Source organism: Epinephelus lanceolatus, chromosome 16, assembly GCF_041903045.1.
Source record: "Epinephelus lanceolatus isolate andai-2023 chromosome 16, ASM4190304v1, whole genome shotgun sequence".
NCBI classification, from domain to species: Eukaryota; Metazoa; Chordata; class Actinopteri; order Perciformes; family Serranidae; genus Epinephelus; species Epinephelus lanceolatus.
Window position 1 is genome coordinate 1,361,305 of NC_135749.1, and position 18,081 is coordinate 1,379,385.

General features: G+C 41.1%; 2 gene segments (V, D, J or C); both read right to left on the minus strand.

Moving 5' to 3' along the window:
• Positions 1 to 562: 562 nt before the first annotated feature.
• LOC144467355 (immunoglobulin kappa variable 3-20-like) lies at positions 563 to 1,304 on the minus strand. The segment is given in 2 exon segments: positions 563 to 985; positions 1,205 to 1,304. Coding segments are annotated over 2 exon segments (360 nt in total).
• Positions 1,305 to 6,173: 4,869 nt separating this feature from the next.
• LOC144467348 (Ig kappa chain V-III region PC 2485/PC 4039-like) lies at positions 6,174 to 6,970 on the minus strand. The segment is given in 2 exon segments: positions 6,174 to 6,556; positions 6,776 to 6,970. Coding segments are annotated over 2 exon segments (420 nt in total).
• Between the last annotated feature and the right edge of the window lie 11,111 nt (positions 6,971 to 18,081).

The window sequence follows — 18,081 nt, forward strand, 5'->3', positions numbered from 1 at the left end:
CTCACCTATGGTCACGAGCTTTGGGTAGTGACCGAAAGAACAAGATCACGAGTACAAGTGGCCGAAATGAGTTTCCTCCGCAGGGTGGCTGGGCTCAGCCTTAGAGATAGGGTGAGGAGCTCGGACATCCGGGAGGGACTTGGAGTAGAGCCGCTGCTCCTCCACATCGAGAGGAGCCAGTTGAGGTGGTTCGGGCATCTGGTAAGGATGCCTCCCGGACGCCTCCCTTGGGAGGTGTTTCGGACATGTCCAACCGGGAGGAGACCTCGGGGCCGCCCCAGGACACGCTGGAGGGATTACATCGCCCGGCTGGCCTGGGAACGCCTCAGGGTTCCCTCGGAAGAGCTGACGGAGGTGGCTGGGGAGAGGACTGTCTGGGCTTCTTTGCTGAGGCTGCTGCCCCCGCGACCCGGACCCGGATAAGCAGAGGACGACGAAACGAGACGAGACGAGATGAGAGTTTAGCTTTGATGTGCAGCAGAATGTTAAAAGTCTGAATAAATAAAATATACATAGTGTTTTATATACAGTATATTTAGATTATAAATGTTGTAAGTGAATTTTTCTTAACTACATTTTTTTGTTCTGAGTAAAACTTGTGTTGTTTTAGTTTCAGTGCAGCTGTTGAGTCAGATCAGTTCCTCTCCAGCTGAGGGAGGTTTTTGTACGACGTTGTATCACTGTGTGAACGGTGTGCTGTAACCCTGCTGACAGTAGTAAACTCCTGAATCTTCAGCCTGAACTCCTCTGATGGTCAGAGTGAAGTCAGTCCCAGATCCACTTCCACTAAAACGATCTGAAACTCCAGACTGACGAGTTGTAGCTGAATAAATCAGGAGTTTAGGAGCTTCTCCAGGTTTCTGAAGGTACCAGTGGAGGTAGTCACTTACACTTGTACTGGTTTTACACCTGATGGAGACAGTTTGTCCTGGAGCAACAGACTGAGATCCAGGAGACTGAGTCAGGATGGTTTCTCCTGATGAATCTGAAAACATGAGAAAGAGGAGAAGGGTTATTGAGACAGATCCAGCTTGGAGAAAGATGATCAATATCCAAACAGAAGAGTCTCATTTCTTTAACATGGAGAATAGATGGAAGAAGGTAAATGCTGCTTGTTTCAGTGTTTCTCCATCAGAGCAGAACATCATTGTGGTGAACCTGGTTGCATCCTGAAGCAAAGTTTTCAGGCAGAAGAGAGTCTCACCCTGAACAAGGAGCCCCAGGGTGGCCAGCAGTAGAATCAGTGACATCATCATTGTGCTGCCAGCGTGTCAGTGGCTGTGAAAGGCCTGGACAGCCACTGATCAACACTGGCCTCTTAACGGCTGGGAGCAGAGAGGCAGGACACATATGCAAACACACAGAGTCAGTCAACTGGAGCTGTCCTCAACATATCAGGCTGTTTCCTCCTCACTGCTGGGACGGCTGACTGTTTACATCATCCTCATGGAGATTAACACAAACTCAGGTGGCTTCAGAAGTAATTAGTAATCATATTAAAATTGGAAAATGATGTCACTGTTTAAACTTTGTCTCATAAAATACACTATCAATGTGGAACTCTGATTAATACTTAAATTAATAACTACAGCCAAAGTTACCAAAGTTAGTCAACGGAAACTTGTAGAGCCCTCCATTGTTGTCCTTATGGATTTAGCTGCTCGCTGTTTACTTGCTTTAATGCTCCTTTGTTATATGCTAAGTTAGCTGGCAGGCTGGCAGGCATTTAGCTTTTTTGCTGCTACATGTGTTTCGCAGGAATCTTCAGGCAGGCCCTCGCTTCTCTTCTGCTGTGAACAAAGAGCAACATGGTGTTCATCTAGTCAATAAACATGGTTGATTGTTCTGTTCATTATCAGGTTTTGAAAGTAAACACAAAATATTTCAGCAGCTGAAAAGCAAAAAGACCAAAGTTCTCATAGTTGGAGCAACTTAGACTCTCAGACACTCAGTGCAGAGGACAGTGCTGGTGATCTTGGTGTGCTGTTTGAGTCCAAACCTAATGTGACTTCTTCCACACTATGTTCAGTGACATGTACTGTATGACATGTGACATTGAATGCATTGTGTTTATGACAGTGTCAGTATTTCTGCCTCGAGGAGGATTTGTTGCATTACAGCTAAGAAGCTTCAAATGGGATTTAATGTGATGTGTGGACACTGATGTTTCACATGTTGTGACGTTGGTTTACGTCTCTACATCAGTGGAGCTGACTGCTGTTGTTGTGAGTTTAATGGTCTGATTGGGCTTCTTCACTGAAACTGTTCCCTTCATCTGAGGAAACTTTCAGCTGCTTGAGGTGGACTGATGGACACACAATGAACACTAGAAATAATCTGTGTGTGTGTGTGTGTGTGTGTGTGTGTGTGTGTGTGGGTGTGTGTGTGTGTCCTCAGTGAAGTGTATCAGTCTCTGCAGTAGCTTCCAGCTGCAGCAGTCACTTCAGTTTCTGTTCAGTCTGACTGAGGGAGGTTTTTGTATGACGCTTTTTCACTGTGTGAACACAACTGGACTGTTGTGATAACTCTGACAGTAGTAAACTGCTGCATCTTCAGCCTGAACTCCACTGATGGTCAGAGTGAAGTCAGAGTTTGATCCACTGCCTGAAAAACGACCTGGAGTCCCTGATGCTCGAGTGCTAGTACTATAAATAAGCAGTTTGGGAGTTTCTCCATCTCTCTGTTGGTACCAGGCTAAACACGGGGGTGAGCAAGGAACACTCTGACTGGTCCTACAGCTGATGGAGACGGAGCCTTCCAGAGCAGAGCTCACTGCTCCAGGCTGAGTCACTGTGACCTGACCTCTGGACTCTGAGGATACAGACACAAAAACATAAAGCAGCGTCATGGTTTTGTGGTCTTCATTTCAGAGGACGGATGGTGATAGAGGAGAGGAGATTGATTCTCTGGACTTTACCTGTGAAGCAGCAGCAGAGGAGAGTCCAGATGAGGACGGAGGTCAAAGTCATGTTTTTGATGAAGAGGAGGATTTCTGTGGCTTCTGTTGTCATGAAGGACAGCTGTCAGTCATCCAGTGTTCAACTCTCAGGACTATAAACTCTCCCAGAGCACTGGAGCATGGTGCTGCTGATGCAAAGTGGCTCTCTATGGAAATGCTCTGACTGACTCCAACAGGGACTTGGATTACTCTGATGATGCTGTTTATCAATGGATCAATACATTTATCAGAGGATTGATCAGGAATGTGTCACTCATCATTTACATGTGGATTTGCTTTGAGTTTTATGGGCAAATTTATACCTGAATATTTTATGAATTTCCTCTAATTCAATACCAAACAAATCAACTTCACAGTGCGACAATTTTACTATTTAACAAAATTCCTGTTTATCAATGATCATAATCTACAATAAACATGAGTTCATAATAATCATTTATATTTGTCAGAATTTATTGGAGAAATTTTAATTTGTTTTACCTGAAGAGAAATTATTATTGCTTGTAGATGTTAAACATTTCAGAAAACTAAATGTTAAATAAATAGTCATATTTGTGAATAAGTTTCAAACATTACAAGCAGTCACTTAATAAACTGGGTAAACTGGGAATGTGTTTGGTGAGTGTGTTTGTGTCAAAGTCAGAGAGCCGTGTCTCTGTACAGTCAGAGGTTTTTGTATGGCGGCTCAATGAGTTTGTATCACTGTGGTACACGTTCGGTGGAGGAACCAGACTGGATGTTAACTGTAAGTACATTTGACTCCTTTAATAACCCAAATTCAATATTGATTCTGTTTTATTTCATATCTGTAGACTGTGCTGCAATATTTTAGCTGATAATTGGAGTTTAATATAATTGTGATGATTCTTAAATGTGTCACATAATGTCCTCAAACAGACTCAATTCTTCTTCAGTTCAATATTTTGTTTCTCTAGAATTTCAGTTGAAACAGTTTATAAATATGAAGTTTCCACAAATGATTCTGTCAGATGGAAATAATGTGAAACTTTCAGCCCAACTACTGGGGCAAACATTCTCATAGGTTTTATTGATCTTTCTCAAACATTGACAATCTTCACACAATGCATGTCATGAAAAAGTATCTTCAAAGATGGCTGTTGTTTAAACAACATGCTGTATGAGTAGGACTGATTTGATGAGTTTAATATGTAATTCAGTTGTTACGATGTTCACTTTGAACCAACAAAGCCAGCACACACCATCAAGGTCTTTTCTGTTTCAGACCAGTTATTTTTTAAGACACCTTACAATAATGTAAACCATTTTTTTAGATTAGACAGAGGCAGATTAAACGTGAATACATCAGAGGAACAAAATGCCACGTTCAACTTTTTGTCTTTAGTCCTGAAACCTGTCTGTTGCTATGGTTCAGCAGTGATGCCTGTCTGTTGCCATGGTTACTGAGCTCAAAGAGGGAAGTGAAACGTTAATGACCAGTTTCATCCAATCTGAGGACGACCAATAGAACTACTAGCCTCCTCTGCTGCAGCCACCAGGGTGGGGTTTATTTTCTCTTTGTATGAACTTTCCTCATATTGTCTCTGTGTCTCCTCCTCCAGTGGGTCGAGTCGTCCCCACCCTGACGGTGCTGCCCCCCTCCAGAGAGGAGCTGCAGCAGGGGAAGGCCACACTCATGTGCCTGGCCAACAAGGGCTTCCCCTCAGACTGGAGTCTGGCCTGGAAGGTGGACGGCAGCAGCAGCAGCAGCAGCAGCAGCTGGGAGGAGAGCAGGAGCCCCGGGGTGCTGGAGAAGGACGGCCACTACAGCTGGAGCAGCACCCTGAGGCTCCCTGCAGACCAGTGGGGGAAGGTGGGCTCTGTGACCTGTGAGGCCACCCAGGGCTCCCAGACTCCGCTCTCAGAGACACTGAGGAGAGACCAGTGTTCCCAGTCCTGACCTGACTCACTGGGACTCTGCTACTGGTTTTACTCTGCTACTGCTCTCACTCTGCACTCTGGAACTATCTCTGTCTTTCATTTGACATCTTTCAATAGCAATATTTACCAGCTTGTTGCAATGTTTCAATATTATTTCACTGTTTCCACATAATAAAGACGTGTTCATCAAATCACTTGTTTTCATCTTTATTATTATCAAAGTGTCTGAATGATTTTCTCTTCATAGTAACAGTAACTTTATTAAATCCAGAGGAAAAATAAGCTGATCAAGATCCTGTAAGTTTTCTGTGATGAATTCAGAAAGAAAGTTTCAGAATATATGATATAGGTCTATTTTTACTGAACATTTTAAGAGTTCATAAACTCAGACAAAACTCCTCATTATTGTTTGATTAGTACAAACAGTGATGGTAGTAGTATAAGTCCATCATCTGTTGTCACAATGGATATGAATGCCTTCATGACTGTAAAACTTATTCTGCTATAGTCATTACAGATTTGTCTGTAATAATAAACCTTTGGAACAAAACCCATGGTAGGAACATTTAAATGATAAATCATCCAATCAGTTCATCCAATCAGCTCTCATTACTGAAGTGTCTTTATAGTAAGGACTGTAATATTGTAATTACTTCAGGTGTCTCCAAAGAACATGCATTATTATTTGAATTAATCTACAAAAGTCAGAAAAGTGTTTGTTAAATCTGAAATAAATAGCAGTATATCGTCTGCATAGAGAGAAATAAAATGAGTTTGATCTACAAATTTAAACTGGGAAATATTTACATCCTGTTTCTGCTGAAGAACCACAAAGAGAAATAAAGAGATGACAAAAGGACAGAATTAAAATGTGACTTATTTACATACTCCATAATATGTTTTTGTTGTTAATTATGAAATACATGTTTTTGTTGGAATACAAAACACACAAAATGGCTGAATTATGTAATACGCATAACTAGTAATTAAACAACATGAAAAAAATTATTGAGATTAAATATTGTAATTTATTTAAATAATCAATTTGTTCAAGATCCAATGAAAATTTAAAATAAATAATATTTACAGTTTTAGTGTTCATGTGTTATCATACTCTATTAATTAAACTTATCAAAGGATTGAAATTATTCTTCAACAGAGTTTAGCTTTGATGTGCAGCAGAATGTTAAAACCCTGAATAAATAAAATATACATAGTGTTTTATATACAGTATATTTAGATAATAAATGTTCTAAGTGAATTATTTTTAACTGCATTTTTTTGTTCTGAGTAAAACTTGTGTTGTTTTAGTTTCAGTGCAGCTGTTGTGTCAGATCAGTTCCTCTCCAGCTGAGGGAGGTTTTTGTACGACGCTGTATCGCTGTGTGAATGGGAAGCTGTAACTCTGCTGACAGTAATAAACTCCTGAATCTTCAGCCTGAACTCCTCTGATGGTCAGAGTGAAGTCAGTTGCAGATCCACTTCCACTAAAACGATCTGAAACTCCAGATTGACGGCCTGTAGCTAGATAAATCAGGAGTTTAGGAGCTTCTCCAGGTTTCTGAAGGTACCAGTGGAGCCATTTCTTGCCATTTCCTTCAACACCTGAACTGGCTGAACACGTGATGGAAACAGTTTGTCCTGGAGCAACAGACTGAGATCTAGGAGACTGAGTCAGGATGATTTCTCCTGATGAATCTGAAAACATGAGAAAGAGGAGAAGGGTTATTGAGACAGATCCAGCTTGGAGAAAGATGATCAACATCCAAACAGAAGAGTCTCATTTCTTTAACATGGAGAATAGATGGAAGAAGGTAAATGCTGCTTGTTTCAGTGTTTCTCCATCAGAGCAGAACATCATTGTGGTGAACCTGGTTGCATCCTGAAGCAAAGTTTTCAGACAGAAGAGAGTCTCACCCTGAACAAGGAGCCCCAGGGTGGCCAGCAGTAGAATCAGTGACATCATCATTGTGCTGCCGGCGTGTCAGTGGCTGTGAAAGGCCTGGACAGCCACTGATCAACACTGGCCTCTTAACGGCTGGGAGCAGAGAGGCAGGACACATATGCAAACACACAGAGTCAGTCAACTGGAGCTGTCCTCAACATATCAGGCTGTTTCCTCTTCACTACTGGGAGTATTGCCCCTAATATCTACATGGTAGTATGGCCTTTTTGACAATGATTTATTTTATGTCCTCCAAGCTGATAGTAAAGCAGATATAACTCTGTTATGGGACATTTTATGCCTCATTAAACTGAACCTTTGAAATATTTAATCAAGATTCAAACTTTGTGGAGCGTCGGTGGCTTAGTGGATAGAGATCCATAGCGCCCTATGTATAAGGCTGTTGCTGCAGCAGCCCGGGTTCGACTCCAGCTTGTGGCCCTTTGCTGCATGTAATTCCCTCTCTCTCTCCCCTTTTCACACTTGACTTTCCTAACAATTAAAGGCAAAACTGCCCAAAAAAAAAATCCAAAAAAAAAAAAGAAAAAAAGATTCATACATTGTTTTGGTTGACAACAATGTATAAAGAGTGATGTGAAAGGTGCCAGTCTATAAAAAGATTTATATGTAAATGCAGATGGTTTTTGAATTAAGTCTACAGTGATTCATATACTGTTTACACAGTGAATCTAATGTTGAAATAACAAAGGTAAAAAAAAAAGACAAATAGATCCTAAAAAGACAGGAAGAGATGTTCATCAAGTAAGACATGAGAAGATGATTCCAAATTTCTAAATGACATTTTGATTTTCTTACATAATGAAAATATTTTGTTTAAACTACTTTATCTCAGTTCAGTGGAATGTGGATTCAAAACTAAATACTTGATGTACATTTAAAATGTGGTTGAAAGAAGTCAGACAAGCTGCACAATGTTCTGATCTGACTGATAACTTTAAACACAGATTAGATATTGTGATTTACACAACAGTTAGTTCCGACCGAGTAATTTGATTGGACGAGAAGCATTCCATCAATCTATCAATTAATTTTATTTATAAAGCCCAATATCACAACATTAATGAAAGTAATAATATTATAATTAATAATAATATATTAATATCTGACAGTATACATATGTGACAATAATCATATGTGTACAATAACAGTAGAAGTATGACTAATGACTAATGATGGCAGCAGCAGCAGGAGGCATCTGGCAGGACCACGGCAGCAGCACAACCACACACGTCACGCTGTCCAGGCACCGCTGTGATATGAGTTAATCTGAGAGACAGTGGAGCACAAAGGCTCCGGACAAGAAGCCGAGTTAGTGACATCCAGAATGGTCGAGTTAGCAAGATGCAGTAATAGAATACGAGGGAGAGAGAGAGAGAGAGAGAGAGAGAGAGAAGGAGAGAGAGAGAGAGAGAGAGAGAGAGAGAGAGAGAGAGAAGGAGAGAAGGTGCCCGGTGTATTATAGGGGGGTCCTCCGGCAGACTAGGCCTAAGTCAGCCTAACTAGGGGCTGGTACAGGGCAAGCCTGAGCCAGCCCTAACTATAAGCTTTATCAAAGAGGAAAGTCTTAAGTCTAGTCTTAAATGTGGAGACGGTGTCTGCCTCCCGGACCGTAACAGGAAGATGATTCCACAGGAGAGGAGCCTGATAGCTGAAGGCTCTGGCTCCTGATCTACTTTTGGAGACTTTAGGGACCACGAGTAACCCTGCGTTCTCAGAGCGCAGTGTTCTGGTGGGATAATATGGCACTATGAGCTCACTAAGATATGACGGAGCTTGACCATTTAGAGCTTTATAAGTTAACAGTAGGATTTTAAATTCAATTCTGGATTTTACAGGGAGCCAGTGCAGAGAAGCTAAAACAGGAGAAATATGATCTCGTTTCTTAGTTCCTGTTAGTACACGTGCTGCTGCATTCTGAATTAGCTGGAGAGTTTTTAAGGACTTACTAGAGCTACCTGATAATAGAGAGTTACAGTAATCCAGCCTTGAGATATCAAAAGCGTGGACCAATTCTTCTGCATCTTTTCGGGTCAGGATAGGCCTGATTTTCGCAATATTACACAGATGAAAAAATGCAGTCCGTGAGGTTTGTTTTAAATGAGAATTAAAAGACAAATTTTGATCAAATGTTACTCCGAGGTTTCTTTTTTTTTTCCTCCTACTTGTTTGCATTGGTCTTCATAGCTTAGCGCCACTAAAGCTTCTTGTGAAGACTGATGCACTGTTAATCTTGCAGTCAAGTATTTTATACCCATAATGTGTGGTTGTTGTTTCTATTATAAATGCTCATTAGTCACTGGAAACTTTCTGTCGAGTTTTGAATATGCTGTTGTACAGCCTCTCTTTAAGAAATCTAACCTTGGCCCTGTCTATCCAGCCAACAACAGGCCTGTTTCAAAACTGCCTTTTTATAAAAGGTTATAGAAAAAAAGTCAGTTTAACAACTTCTTTCAATGACAATAGCCTTTCAGATAAATTCCCATCAGGCTTTTGTTTTACACACAGTACAGAGACAGCTCTCCTTAAAGTGACTTATGATCTTCTTTTAAATGCAGATGCAGGGCTCTGTTCTATTTTAGTTCTTCTAAATATCAGTGTGGCCTTCGATACAATAGATCATGAAGTTCTCTAAAACTGCCTGAGGGGTTGGTAGTTGTATCAGGTCCTGCTTTTAACTGATTCAAGTTCTATTTGTCTAACAGAACTTACTCTGTAACGCTTGGCAGCTCCTCATCCTCCATGGCTCACATCAATTGTGGAGCGCCACAAGGTTCTATTTTTGGTCCAGTTATCTTTTCAATCTACATGCTGTTTAACAGGCTTAGTGAATTAGAAGCGCGGCTCCACACCATGGAAAACCATTCAGTAGCTGCGGTAGTTAGCCAGCCCCCTGTAGCCGGTGCGGAGCCACATAGCATAGCCTTAGCCTCTGCTAACTGTCCTCCAGCAACTCCCGTGTAGCCGGGAGGCTGGGTAACTGTTCGTGAGAGGCGCAGCTCCAAGCCGAAGCCCACGGCTCACCACCAGCCTGTTCACGTTTCCAACCACTTTTCCCCACTCAGCGACACACCCGCTGAGGATAAAACTCTGGTTATTGGCAGCTCTATTCTGAGGAACGTGAAGTTAGCAACACCAGCGGCCATAGTCAAATGTATCCCTGGGGCCAGAGCGGGCGACATTGAGTCAAATTTAAAACTGCTGGATAAAGCTAAACGTAGATTCAGTAAGATTGTTATTCACGTCGGCGGCAATGACACCCGGTTACGCCAATCGGAGGTCACTAAAATTAATATTGCCTCGGTGTGTGAATATGCAAAAACGATGTCGGACTCCGTAGTTTTCTCTGGACCCCTCCCAAATCTGACCACTGATGACATGTTTAGCCGCATGTCATCATTTAACCGCTGGCTGTCCAGGTGGTGTCCAGCAAACGATGTGGGTTTCGTTAATAATTGGCAAACTTTCTGGGGAAAACCTGGTCTTATTAGGAGAGACGGCATTCATCCCACTTTGGATGGAGCTGCTCTCATTTCTAGGAACCTGGCAAACTTTATCAGTAATTTAAATCCCTGACAACCCAGAGTTGAGACCAGGACTCGGAGACGCAGTCCTATACGCCTCTCTGAGCTTCTAGCTCAGTTACCCAGCCATAGTTTTCATAGTTTTATACAAACGGTGTCTGTCCCCCGACCACCTAAATTATTTAAATCTAAAATTAAACAAAGAGGAGTTGTGCATAACAACCTCATAAAAATTAAAACCTCTTCTGTGACAGAAAGACAAAACAGGAGAATTAAATGCGGACTGTTAAATATCAGGTCTCTATCGTCTAAAGCAGTGTTAGTAAACGAATTAATATCAGATAATCATATTGATTTACTCAGTCTCACTGAAACCTGGCTGTGTCAAGATGAATATGTCAGTCTCAATGAGTCCACTCCTCCCAGTCATAATAATACCCACATTCCTCGAGGCAGCGGCCGAGGAGGGGGAGTTGCAGCCATTTTTAACTCTAGTCTGTTAATCAGCCCTAAACCTAAACTAGATTATAATTCATTTGAAAGCCTCGTTCTTAGTCTTTTACATCCGACCTGGAAAACCTCGCAGCCACTTTTATTTGTTATAGTGTACCATGCTCCTGGCCCGTATTCTGAATTTGTATCTGAATTCTCAGAGTTTTTATCCAGTTTAGTTCTTAAATCAGATAAAGTTATTATTGTAGGCGATTTTAACATTCATGTCGACGTTGATAATGACTCCCTGGCTACCGTGTTTATCTCATTAATAGACTCCATTGGCTTCAGTCAGGGTGTACATGAACCCACTCACTGTTTTAACCATACCCTCGATCTAGTTCTGATGTATGGAATTGAAATTGATAACCTAAATATCTTTCCACAGAATCCCTCGCTATCGGATCATTATCTGATTACTTTTGATTTCTTTTTACCCGATTACACGCCACTCAGCAACAGTTACTATACTAGATGTTTATCAGATAGTGCTGTCGCAAAATTTAAGGAAAAGATTACTCCGTCGTTAAATTCAATACCAAGTCCCTCAGTAACAGAGGTTTCCTGTACCGACTTTGATCATTTTGTCGATAGCGCCGTAGGCTCGCTGCGAACAACACTTGACTCTGTAGCTCCTCTTAAAAAGAAGTTAACAAAGCAAAGAAAGTTCGCTCCTTGGTATAACTCTCAAACCCGTAAGTTAAAACAAATATCGAGAAAATTTGAAAGGAATTGGCGATTAACCAAACTGGAAGAATCTCGTTTAATCTGTGCAGACAGTCTCAAAACGTATAAGAGGGGCCTCCGCAATGCCAGAGCAAACTATTACTCAGCATTCATAGAAGAAAACAAGAACAACCCCAGGTTTCTTTTCAGCACTGTAGCCAGGCTGACTGAGAGTCAAAGCTCTATTGAGCCTTGTATTCCTTTAGCCCTTAGCAGTAATGATTTTATGAGCTTTTTTAATGACAGAATTCTAACTATTAGAGGCAAAATTCATGACCTCCTGTCCTCAGATAGTTCCTATCTAACCTCAAACACACCGGTAAGACCTAATATATATTTAGACTGCTTCTCCCCAATTTCTCTTCAAGAATTGACAGCAGTGATTTCTTCATCTAAATCATCAACGTTTCTCTTAGACCCCATCCCAACTAGGCTACTTAAGGAGGTCTTTCCTTTAGTTAACACTCATATATTAGATATGATCAATATATCCTTATTAACAGGCTATGTACCACAGTCTTTTAAGGTAGCTGTAATTAAACCTCTCCTAAAAAAGCCCACCCTGGATCCAGAGGTGTTAGCCAACTATAGACCAATATCTAATCTTCCCTTTATGTCAAAGATCCTTGAGAAAGTAGTCGCAGACCAGCTGTGTGATTTTCTCCATGATAATAATTTATTTGAGGAATTTCAGTCAGGATTTAGAGTGCATCATAGCACTGAGACAGCTCTAGTTAAAATTACAAATGACCTTCTGATTGCTTCAGACAAAGGACTTGTCTCTGTACTTGTTTTATTAGATCTTAGTACAGCGTTTGACACAATTGACCATCAAATTCTACTGCAGAGACTGGATCACTTAATTGGCCTAAAAGGTTCTGCACTAAGCTGGTTTAAATCTTATTTATCTGATCGTTTTCAGTTTGTTGATGTTCATAATGAATCATCCTTACGTACCAAAGTTTGTTTTGGAGTTCCGCAAGGTTCTGTGCTCGGACCAATCCTATTTACTCTATATATGCTTCCTTTAGGTAACATCATTAGAAATCACTCTGTAAATTTCCATTGTTATGCAGATGATACTCAGTTGTATTTATCGATGAAGCCAGAAGAAAGTAATCAATTAACTAAACTCCATAACTGCCTTAAAGACATAAAAACTTGGATGAGCACCAATTTCCTGATGTTAAATTTAGACAAAACTGAAGTTATTGTTCTTGGCCCCAAACAACTCAGAGACTCTTTATCTGATGACATAGTTTCTCTAGATGGCATTGCTCTGGCCTCTAGCACTACTGTAAGAAACCTCGGAGTAATATTTGATCAAGATTTGTCTTTTAATTCTCATTTAAAACAAACCTCACGGACTGCATTTTTTCATCTGTGTAATATTGTGAAAATTAGGCCTATCCTGACCCGAAAAGATGCAGAAAAATTGGTCCACGCTTTTGTTACCTCAAGGCTGGATTACTGTAACTCTCTATTATCAGGTAGCTCTAGTAAGTCCTTAAAAACTCTCCAGCTAATTCAGAATGCAGCAGCACGTGTACTAACAGGAACTAAGAAACAAGATCATATTTCTCCTGTTTTAGCTTCTCTGCACTGGCTCCCTGTAAAATCCAGAATTGAATTTAAAATCCTACTGTTAACTTATAAAGCTCTAAATGGTTAAGTTCCGTCATATCTTAGAGAGCTCATAGTGCCATATTATCCCACCAGAACACTGCGCTCTGAGAACGCAGGGTTACTCGTGGTCCCTAAAGTCTCCAAAAGTAGATCAGGAGCTAGAGCCTTCAGCTATCAGGCTCCTCTCCTGTGGAATCATCTTCCTGTTATGGTCCAGGAGGCAGACACCGTCTCCACATTTAAGACTAGACTTAAGACTTTCCTCTTTGATAAAGCTTATAGTTAGGGCTGGCTCAGGCTTGCCCTGTACCAGCCCCTAGTTAGGCTGACTTAGGCCTAGTCTGCCGGGGGACCCCCCTATAATACACCGGGCACCTTCTCTCTTTCTCTCTCTCTCTCTCTCTCTCTCTCTCTCTCTCTCTCTCGTATTCTATTACTGCATCTTGCTAACTCGGCCATTCTGGATGTCACTAACTCGGCTTCTTCTCCGGAGCCTTTGTGCTCCACTGTCTCTCAGATTAACTCATATCGCAGCGGTGCCTGGACAGCGTGACGTGTGTGGTTGTGCTGCTGCCGTGGTCCTGCCAGATGCCTCCTGCTGCTGCTGCCATCATTAGTCATTAGTCATACTTCTACTGTTATTATACACATATGACTATTGTCACACATGTATACTGCCAGATATTAATACATACTTTTAACATATTGTACCACAGTAGCCAGAACTATAACTATAATATTATTACTTTCAATAATGTTGTTGTAAGCTACTGTCATTACCTGCATCTCTCTCTCTCTCTCTGTCTCTCTCTCTGTCTCATTGTGTCATACAGATTACTGTTAATTTATTATGCTGATCTGTTCTGTACGACATCTATTGCACGTCTGTCCGTCCTGGAAGAGGGATCCCTCCTCAGTTGCTCTTCCTGAGGTTTCTACCGTTTTTTTTCCCCGTTAAAGGGTTTTTTGGGGAGTTTTTCCTGATCAGCTGTGAGGGTCATAAGGACAGAGGGATGTCGTATGCTGTAAAGCCCTGTGAGGCAAATTGTGATTTGTGATACTGGGCTTTATAAATAAAATTGAATTGAATTGAACAGTGATGTGATGCAAAAATAACTCAGGTGGACCAAGGCCAAAACAATAAACAAAACAAATATCTAGCTACACCTATGGGAAAAGAAAATCATCAGAAACATGAGAAAAATATGCAAAATAAAATGGCAGCCCACCCCTACAGCTGCAAAGTTTAGTAATAAATAATAAAGGTGAGCTATTGAGACAAATAAGCTATTAAATGCTCACAATATTTCAACAAATACAAATACAAATATCTCACTAAGATGGCCAACAGGAGGCACAGTCAGTCACTACAGAAAAAACAATTCTTCAGGTTTAACACAAACACAATACTAAAGGTTTGGAGGCCGAGGACAGGAAAACTGCTGCTGTCATATGACTGTCAACCAGCCTGTTGGGAAGTCGAGGATTTTAAACAGCAATATTCAAGGAGCCAACCAGCAGTCAACACTACCTCAGACTGAGTCCACACCTCCAGCCAATCAGCACCCCACATCTGTAGGTAGGAGACAAAGATCCTCACACACAACTCAAACATGTGAAGGACACAGAGAAACTGAAACACATCAAAATACGGCCAGAGCGGTAACAAAGGGATCTGAGCAACAGGCTGAATGCCCTATATGTGTTTTACAGTGTCTTTGCTTTTCTTTAAGTGTAATATTTATTACTGTTTTACTGTATAGTTTGTTAATGTTTCTATAAGCTCTTCTTTCACTTAAATTTGCACTGAGGATGTTGCATTCAGTTTTGTTGCACATGTACAATGAAGACATTTTATTCTATTCTATCTATTACTGTGAGACTTTATTTCACTGAAAAGCCGATCTAATCTATCTGACAGATCTCAGAGAGTTTCTGCTGAGGGTTCGCCTTAATGCACACGATACAGTTTTGTACTCTGAAGCTCCATTAACTGAAGTTCTGAAAAGTTTTAAATTATATTTTAGTTGCTTTTAATAAAGTTGGTTTTGAATTTTAATAAAACACATGATGTGTTATACTCAAGCTCATACTGCAAGATAGTTACCACAAATATTATAAATATATATATATATATATATATACACATACATACATATATGTACATATATATATATATATATATATATATACATATATATACAGTACAGGCCAAAAGTTTGGACACACCTTCTCATTCAATGCATTTTCTTTATTTTCATGACTATTTACATTGTAGATTCTCACTGAAGGCATCAAAACTATGAATGAACACATGTGGAGTTATGTACTTAACAAAAAAAGGTGAAATAACTGAAAACATGTTTTATATTCTAGTTTCTTCAAAATAGCCACCCTTTGCTCTGATTACTGCTTTGCACACTCTTGGCATTCTCTCCATGAGCTTCAAGAGGTAGTCACCTGAAATGGTTTTCCAACAGTCTTGAAGGAGTTCCCAGAGGTGTTTAGCACTTGTTGGCCCCTTTGCCTTCACTCTGTGGTCCAGCTCACCCCAAACCATCTGGATTGGGTTCAGGTCCGGTGACTGTGGAGGCCAGGTCATCTGCCGCAGCACTCCATCACTCTCCTTCTTGGTCAAATAGCCCTTACACAGCCTGGAGGTGTGTTTGGGGTCATTGTCCTGTTGAAAAATAAATGATCGTCCAACTAAACGCAAACCGGATGGGATGGCATGTCGCTGCAGGATGCTGTGGTAGCCATGCTGGTTCAGTGTGCCTTCAATTGTGAATAAATCCCCAACAGTGTCACCAGCAAAACACCCCCACACCATCACACCTCCTCCTCCATGCTTCACAGTGGGAACCAGGCATGTGGAATCCATCCGTTCACCTTTTCTGTGTCTCACAAAGACACGGCGGTTGGAACCAAAGATCTCAAATTTGGACTCATCAGACCAAAGCACAGATTTCCACTGGTCTAATGTCCATTCCTTGTGTTTCTTGGCCCAAACAAATCTCTTCTGCTTGTTGCCTCTCCTTAGCAGTGGTTTCCTAGCAGCTATTTGACCATGAAGGCCTGATTGGCGCAGTCTCCTCTTAACAGTTGTTCTAGAGATGGGTCTGCTGCTAGAACTCTGTGTGGCATTCATCTGGTCTCTGATCTGAGCTGCTGTTAACTTGCCATTTCTGAGGCTGGTGACTCGGATGAACTTATCCTCAGAAGCAGAGGTGACTCTTGGTCTTCCTTTCCTGGGTCGGTCCTCATGTGTGCCAGTTTCGTTGTAGCGCTTGATGGTTTTTGCGACTCCACTTGGGGACACATTTAAAGTTTTTGCAATTTTCCGGACTGACTGACCTTCATTTCTTAAAGTAATGATGGCCACTGGTTTTTCTTTAGTTAGCTGATTGGTTCTTGCCATAATATGAATTTTAACAGTTGTCCAATAGGGCTGTCGGCTGTGTATTAACCTGACTTCTGCACAACACAACTGATGGTCCCAACCCCATTGATAAAGCAAGAAATTCCACTAATTAACCCTGATAAGGCACACCTGTGAAGTGGAAACCATTTCAGGTGACTACCTCTTGAAGCTCATGGAGAGAATGCCAAGAGTGTGCAAAGCAGTAATCAGAGCAAAGGGCGGCTATTTTGAAGAAACTAGAATATAAAACATGTTTTCAGTTATTTCACCTTTTTTTGTTAAGTACATAACTCCACATGTGTTCATTCATAGTTTTGATGCCTTCAGTGAGAATCTACAATGTAAATAGTCATGAAAATAAAGAAAACGCATTGAATGAGAAGGTGTGTCCAAACTTTTGGCCTGTACTGTATATATATATGTATATATAGTAACAACTAATTCATGCCTCTGTTGACTCAATACATAAATGTTGTCTCATGGATTGTTTTATAAATGTGGACTCCTCATGCTTCTGTCTCTGAGTTGGGGAATGTCAATAGATGAGTGCTGAGAGTCTGCAGGCAACAGGGTTGATGTGACAATGTATTGTTATAGTTCGGTTACTTTTTTGGAGGATGAACCAAACTGTATGTACTCAGCTGGAGTTATATTAGTGGAAAAATCACTTAAAAATCAAACGGTTAATAAAAAGTATCAATTAGTATTGTGTTGGTAATTGTTCATGTTTGAATTTATTTTTTAATCACAAGAAAATTACTAAAAGTTTGACAATGTTTGTTGTGTGTGTGTGTGTGTGCGTGTGTGTTCTCAGTGAAGTGTATCAGTCTCTGCAGTAGCTTCCAGCTGCAGCAGTCACTTCAGTTTCTGTTCAGTCTGACTGAGGGAGGTTTTTGTATGACGCTTTTTCACTGTGTGAACACATCCTGACTGTTGACCTCATGTACACTCTGACAGTAGTAAACTGCTGCATCTTCAGCCTGAACTCCACTGATGGTCAGAGTGAAGTCAGAGTTTGATCCACTGCCTGAAAAACGACCTGGAATCCCTGATGCTCGAGTGCTAGTTGCATAAATGAGCAGTTTAGGAGTTTCTCCATCTCTCTGTTGGTACCAGTGCAAGTAGCTCCCAACATAAACCTGCTGACTGGTCCTACAGCTGATGGAGACGGAGCCTCCCAGAGCAGAGCTCACTGCTCCAGGCTGAGTCACTGTGACCTGACCTCTGGACTCTGAGGATACAGAGACAAAAACATAAAGCAGCGTCATGGTTTTGTGGTCTTCATTTCAGAGGGATGGATGTTGATAGAGGAGAGGAGTTTGATTCTCTGGACTTTACCTGTGAAGCAGCAGCAGAGGAGAGTCCAGATGAGGACGGAGGTCAAAGTCATGTTTTTGATGAAGAGGAGGATTTCTGTGGCTTCTGTTGTCATGAAGGACAGCTGTCAGTCATCCAGTGTTCAACTCTCAGG